Genomic DNA, 7,137 nt, shown 5'->3' on the forward strand with positions numbered 1-7,137 from the left:
CACACACACACTCACTCAAACACTCTCACACACACACACACTCAAACACTCACACACACACTCACTCAAACACACACACACACACACTCACTCAAACACACTCACTCAAACACACTCACACTCAGCCACACACACTATCTCACACACACACACACAGCAGGTGGTTTCATGTCTTTTAATTGGATTAGTTGGTTTCACTCAATATTACAACATGACTAGTCTCAGTTCAGCAGTACACAGTCATGATATGAAGTCTAGGATGTGGCTACATGTTCCTCTTAATACTCAGAGACTTCATGTTCAGCTGACTCCTTTTGGTTTTGATGAAACAAGGCTACAAAGTAATGTTCTGATGGCTTTAAATGACTAAAACGCTTCAGTGTAACGCTCAGTATGATAAAACACCAACATCATGAGGAAAATAAATGATCTTCAACACAAATCCAGTTGGCAGCAGCAAGAACTTGTTACTATAAAAATCTAATTAAAAAATCATAATTAACAGGTGAACATTTCAGTACATCATACATAAAAATAGCTTTTAGAGTAAAAAAAATCTAATCAAATTCAGAGCATCAAAGAGAACGATGATGATGATGAAGATATGTTATTGGCAGACTTTGAGAACATGATATAAGGTGAAAGTTCAAAGGTCGTTTAGCATCTGGATGATCTTCTGTCTTCATATGAGTCGCTATGTTTCTGGATTCTCATTCGAGTCCTTCATTAATCCGGTTAGTGTTTGATGATGTTGGCGTTAATATTCATCTGGTTTAATTAGAGGTAATACTGACCCGTGTTGATGAATCTCACAAGAACACGTCCAGCTCATATTTCACACCAAAAATTAATTTAACTTCGCTTTGAGTAATTATTATTATTTTTTTGTATTTGTGACATTTAATGAGAATTAAACATTCAAACGCAAATTCGCATTCCTGTAAAAATCTTTTTTTTTTTAATAAAAATATATATTACTGTAATACATCAGGGCATTTTACTTTTTATGTTCAATATTAATATTAATGAACAATATTTATGCTCAATTATGATTCTCAGCCTCAATTCTGTAAGTCATTTTTACAGTAAAAATAAATGTAACACAAAAAACAGTTAACAAAAATTTTCCCCAAATCAGTAAATCACAATTTCTTTTTCATGAAATGTCACAAATGTCAAAAACAAAAAAAAGCTCAATGGACTTGATTGTTTTGATTTCGGGGTGAAATACGCGCCGCTCGAGTTCTTCACAGGTTCAGCGAGGGTTCGTAGTGTTTAAGTTCACATGGCTTCATCACAAACATGCAGCGTATATAAACAATACAAAATCATTATCATACAGCGGGATAAATTAGTGGTATAAATATTATGTACATGCTCTTTTTATACACTGGCTAGTGGTATAAAGCGAGGAAACATGCGTCCTGATGAGGACTTCTGATCGGGGAGGTCACACAGTTTTGGCTCCAAACAAACACAATGACCAGCATTGAACCGTTTGACCCCTGACCTCCGACCGAGAGCCTCGGAGCAGCTGATGGTCTTCTGCAGTAAACATACGCCTTCAGGTCAGCCGTGACTTTAACACCCATTCACATTGAGGGTTAACACGGTAAACGTCTAGTAGATGTGCGTCTGGATCCAGGCAGCGCTCGCCTAGAGAAAACAAGACTTCAGATTAATACATGCTGTCCGATTAAACGAAACATGGGTTTTAATATTCAGTCAATAATCAGACAATCAATATTCAGCTGAAATCAAATTTGTTTTATAATTGATTTAAAGTAACAATTATGAGATGAAAAGTTGAAATTATGACAAAAATTGAAATTATGACGTTAAAAGTCACAATTATTACATAAAGTCAAAATTATGACAAAAAGTTGACATTTAAAAAAAACTCAAAAAATGACTATCTTGCTTTTTTTTTTATAATTTTGACTTCGCATGTCAATTTCTACTTTAAATGTCAATTATGACTGAAGCCATATTTTTGACTTAATGTCATAATTTCAATTTTTAGGCATAATTTTGACTTAGCATGTCAATTTCGACTTTTAAAGTAATATTTTTGATGTAATATGTCAGTTTCTACATTTTATGTCAATTATTTTGACTTTGTATGTCATAAATTCAACATATGTCATTTCAACTTTTAAAGTAATAATCACGACTTTTAAACTCATATTTTCAATTTTTCACACTCTCTATCGTTAAAGCAGACGTCTGCTCTTCATTTTTCTTTACTAAAATAACTAAATGTTGATAAAAACTAGACATTTAAAAATCTATAATAAAAATGACAAAATAAAAAAAAATGATTAAAACTTTAAAATTAAAGTGAAAACAAAAAAATTGCGAAATAAAAACTACCTGTAAAATAACACTGGTTCACTGTTTTTCTTTTATTACCAGGGTTTTAAAATTACTTTTTACTCACAAATAGCAATTATACATACATATATATATATAAATTGTTAACGTTGAACTCACCGATGTTTCCTCCGATCTCGAACAGATACTGTCTCTGTCTTCGAGCGCCGCTGCGTGACCCGCGCCTGTAATCGGCATTCATCGGTTAACATCGGTTCAGTCACGTGACCGCTGCGTGCGTGCGTGCGTGCGTGCGTGCGTTCACTCACCCAAAATCGACGCGTTTCAGAAAGGCGGGGCATAGAGGAGAAACAATAATGTACAGTATGTGGAAAATAATGTGTTTTTTTAACTTTAAACCGCATAAACACATTTCATTACACCAAATACACCAAATAATGTTCTTTTTAGCAGCATCATATGACCCCTTTAACATCGGTTCAGTCACGTGACCGCTGCGTGCGTGCGTGCGTTCACTCACCCGTTCTCGATGTCGAAGCGCGCGGTTATGTCGCTGGCCTTCATCTCGGCGTTCAGCTGAATCGCCATGGAAACCTTGGCGTGGAGCGGCGCGTGAACTCTGATGACGCCGTCACGAAGGTCCGTGACCTGAGGAAAACAGACAGTTAATTAGTTCCAGTAATCACCGGGACTTTTCACCGTTTGTATCAGTCCGCGGACGGTGTGCGTTTGAACAGGGACGCCATTGTTACGCCAGGAGGTGGCGCCAAATCTTAAAGAATGACTCAATAAACCGATTCACTCGGAAACTAGGAACTAAACAAGGTATTGAAATTATTCACGCTATTATTTTATTTAATTATTGTATAGTTATTTGAATTCCACCTCAACCGTCGAGCAACGCGAAACGCTGGATCAAATTACGCGCCACTTCACCGCGCCTGATGTTTAAATCTTTTTAACCGTTGGACGGATGAAACGACAAAGATATTTCCTCAGCGAACATCGTGAAGTGATTTTAACCGCGAATGTTTGATTTGACCTGGAGAATACGCTCGATAGACACAGGTAACAGCACACACACTCTCTACTCAGTGATACTCTTAATACTGTAATAACTTACCTCAAGAAGCCCAAGGCGTCGTTACTGCTTATTATGTAAAGTGAGCTGAAGTGAATTAGCAACATTTGTTAATCTCTTTAGCGGCTGTTTACACGCGTTTTTCATTCACAGCGCTGCTTGTCCGTTGTTTTTCTATGTAAACGCGCTAGACGGACGTGTTTGCACTTTTAAGAAACGTGTATGGAGACCTTGTTCTTTTCCCCATGGTACTTCCATGGAAACGCGTTCTGTGTGAACGGGCTCTTAACAGCGAGTTCGAGTAGCTACAGTCCGTCTGAACAGATTCATACTCGCCGATGTTTGTAGACGTTCACACAGAACGTGTTTTTGTATTCCCCTGCAATTTAGAGTTTCCATGTGAACATGCCCTGAACATGTGTTTAATATAACTTAGAAAACGTCTAGGACCCTTTTTTTGCATTCACCCAACGCAAAAACGAAGAACATGGAAAATGATACGGTCTCGAGACACGTTTTTTCAATTTATTTTGCATTAAGTGGAATACAAAACCGTATTCTGTGTAGGGATGGGCGATCATATAAAATTCATATCTCGGTATTTTTGGGCCAGTTTGCGATATACGGTATATATCTCTGTATTTGGATTTTAAAAAATCTGTATTTAATATATATGTATTTCACTTACCGCCCAATGTTGTCCAACAAAACAATACATATTAAAGGCTATGAAAACAAATAAAGTGAATGTAACCATGTAAGCCTTTATATTATGTGTAAAAAAGGGTTAAAATCACGTTTCATTCTAACATTGCAATCTAAAAACAAAAATAAGGCTTTTAAAGTGGAAGTTAAATTCACTAAACTAAAAATGAAAATAAATGAGAACAAAAGCACAGAGTTGTGTTAGGCTATTTTGATTACCCCATTACAGTCACCCATTACAGTGCTATCATAAAATTAGACTTGCTTGTAGGTTTAAAATTCTACATGTCACAATTATTGTCTAACTACAAATATTTCAACGAAATGTATATTTTAGTCACAATACTTGCGCTCCTATTTAATTGAGCTCTCATATAAACCGTATTGCCTCGTATCGTATCGCGATAATATCGTACAAACTCGATATACTGCCCAGCACTAATTCTGTGTGAACGGCCCCATGGAAATGTGCACAGTGACTGTTCGTGACATTCAGCAAAATGTTACGCTACACCAGGGATTCCCAAACATTTTCATCAGCTCATGAACCCCTGTAGTTCCCTCATCACTACACACTCATCTGAACCGCTTCAATCCCATCAGCACTCACTTCACTGCGCTCGCGCTCCTTCTCCATGTTCCATCTCTTCAGTAGCCTGCGTTTGCTTTTCTCTGAAGTCGGTGTTTTCTTGCCCATGGCGGCTTCGTTCATTTTCCTGACATGGGAGATCAGAAAACACGGGACCTGCGGATATGAAGAGCGGACATCAGTCACAACGACGCAGAAAACAACGACTTGAACGTCACCTGTTTACAGATGTCAGCCAATCAGCTAAGACCAGGGGCGGAGCCAGGGCCACCACTAACCTAAGCTTAGCCACACCCTGCTCAAAACTGCAGTCCCCTTTTTCTTGACACGAAATGCATTTATTAAGACGTGGAACCGGCGTATTTCTTTGCATCCACATCAAACGGGAGACTTTTCAGACGCGCACTTCAGTTTCGCCTCAGTGCCAGGCGCGAGTCAAATGAGCTTCAGTAAAACAACGATGAGATGTTGTTAGGCTGTATCAGTAAAACAAACGTTCCTGTCCTGTCAACCATCTTACTGTGCTCACAGCACACACACTTCAACTGTACGCGCATATACGGCGCACGCTCATAAATAAGCGCACAAGAAATACAACGTAGTTCTGTCGTCAGTTAAGTCATGAAATTACCAAAAAGGCGATTAAAGCTGCAAACTGTGCATGCATGTCTCTCAAATGCATGTACTAAAATATATTCTGCAATTCCAGATCACAATATAAGGCGCAAGCTGATATGCATTTTTTTATTTGTAATTTAATACACAAGTAATTGTGAGCACAGTGCACTTATACTAGAAAATATGCGCTATTTTTTTCATTAATTTGAAAAGTACAAACGAAGATGAAACCATTTAAATGCATGAAATAGCTGACTGAGCAATAAAGCTATAGTGAGCCCTTTTATTTAAATACCTGGATGTGAGGAATAATACAAAAATTGTCATATTCACTCAGTATTACTTGATATAATAATTCACAAATATCTCAATTACAATTAAGAAGAAATTAATTGTATTCAGTTGTGTTTTAGGCACTAAAATAGTCTAGTAGTTTATAGTCAAACACATTTTTATATTAAAATAATAATGAAGCCCCTCCCTGGCCACCCCTATGAAAACATCCTGGCTCCGCCACTGGCTAAGACACCTCATTAATATTCATAAGCACAGGAAAAGTCATGGAAATTAAGAAATGTATCTTCATTTGTTTACATTTTTAGATAGATTATAGAAATAGTATATGTGAGTAAAAAGCAATTTTGAGAAGTCATGTAAATTCTTTGGTGATAAAAGATAAACAGGGAACCAGTGTTATTTTAGTGTTATTGCGATACTATTACAGTAGTAATATTATTATTATTATTATTTTTCTTTTTGCATTTTCTGTTTTCACTGTAATTTTACTTAAGGTTTTAGAAATTTTGCTGTGTTTCTGTCATTTTATTAGTTATGTTTTTACTATGTAGTTTTTATTATAATATTATTTTTTTAATATTTTTAATATTTAACCTCTTAACTGTCACTTTTTTGAACATAGACTTGAAAGTGCACTATTCAAACTTAAATTGTTATAATTCATTAACGCTTTTGAATACAAGCCTAAGGTTGGTCTCTTTAAAGAAGACATTCAGCAGATTATTGCAGAAGTGAAATCATTTTAAAAAAAATGAAAGTAAAAAAAAGTTATAGAAGTTTACATTTACTGTAAATAATATGTACTACTGTACTATTTTTATTTTATTTTGTATGAAATAAATATTTTACAAAATAGGTTTTAAACCAAATTTGGCATAAAATTAAAGCCATATGTTTAAAATAAGTTGTGTTCCAAATTTGAAGTTGATATAAAAAAAAATTGAGGTTCCTATGCAATTTTGTTTAGGCGTTATACCACAAACAGCCACCGGGTGCCATACAAACCACATTGAATTGTTTTGATGCATTTTTCTGTCACAAATGTATAAATTTCTCTCTCAGTATTACTCTTATCACAAAATAACCCTTCCGACGATATGTATTTTGTCAAGATTCTAATAAGTTTTTATTCCAAAAGACTGTAATACATTTTGTAATATGACACCCCGCACTAAGGGGGAGGAGCCCGCTAAAAGATTTTAAGGTCCATTTCTATGGTAACGCAATGTCCGATTTCAAAACTGTTTTCACAGGATGAATTTTGAGGATTTTAAGCTTTCGAATGATATATAATATATGATGATTACTAAAACATGTGATAGGAAAAAAAGGAAACAAATAGAATTTTTGTGACAAAGGTCAGAGCTCCTGTTATGGTGTATATGTTTTGAGGTGCACTCTTGTCATAAATTAATTATTACTGCTCCTACATAATTTTTAACAACAAACAGTGGTAAAATATCAATTTAGGAGTCTTCGACCTTTCCAACGATATATAGTTTGTCATGATTAG

At 35.6% G+C, this 7,137-nt stretch overlaps 1 protein-coding gene across 6 annotated transcripts in view; it reads right to left on the reverse strand.

The window, feature by feature from the left end:
• Positions 1-1,094: 1,094 nt before the first annotated feature.
• Positions 1,095-7,137, reverse strand: part of LOC107747481 (rho GTPase-activating protein 28-like) — a 34,900-nt gene continuing 28,857 nt past the window's right edge. For all 6 annotated transcript variants that reach the window (XM_016562007.1, XM_016562009.1, XM_016562006.1 and 3 more), the window contains 4 exons: positions 4,731-4,865; positions 2,855-2,982; positions 2,494-2,558; positions 1,095-1,656 (listed from right to left, as the gene is read on the reverse strand). In XM_016562007.1, coding sequence (XP_016417493.1) covers positions 1,565-1,656; positions 2,494-2,558; positions 2,855-2,982; positions 4,731-4,865 — 420 coding nt within the window. In that variant the 3' untranslated portion in view covers positions 1,095-1,564. The remainder of the gene's footprint in view (positions 1,657-2,493; positions 2,559-2,854; positions 2,983-4,730; positions 4,866-7,137) is intronic.

Source organism: Sinocyclocheilus rhinocerous, unplaced genomic scaffold (assembly GCF_001515625.1).
Source record: "Sinocyclocheilus rhinocerous isolate Xijiao unplaced genomic scaffold, SAMN03320098_v1.1 scaffold6552, whole genome shotgun sequence".
Classification (NCBI taxonomy): Eukaryota; Metazoa; Chordata; class Actinopteri; order Cypriniformes; family Cyprinidae; genus Sinocyclocheilus; species Sinocyclocheilus rhinocerous.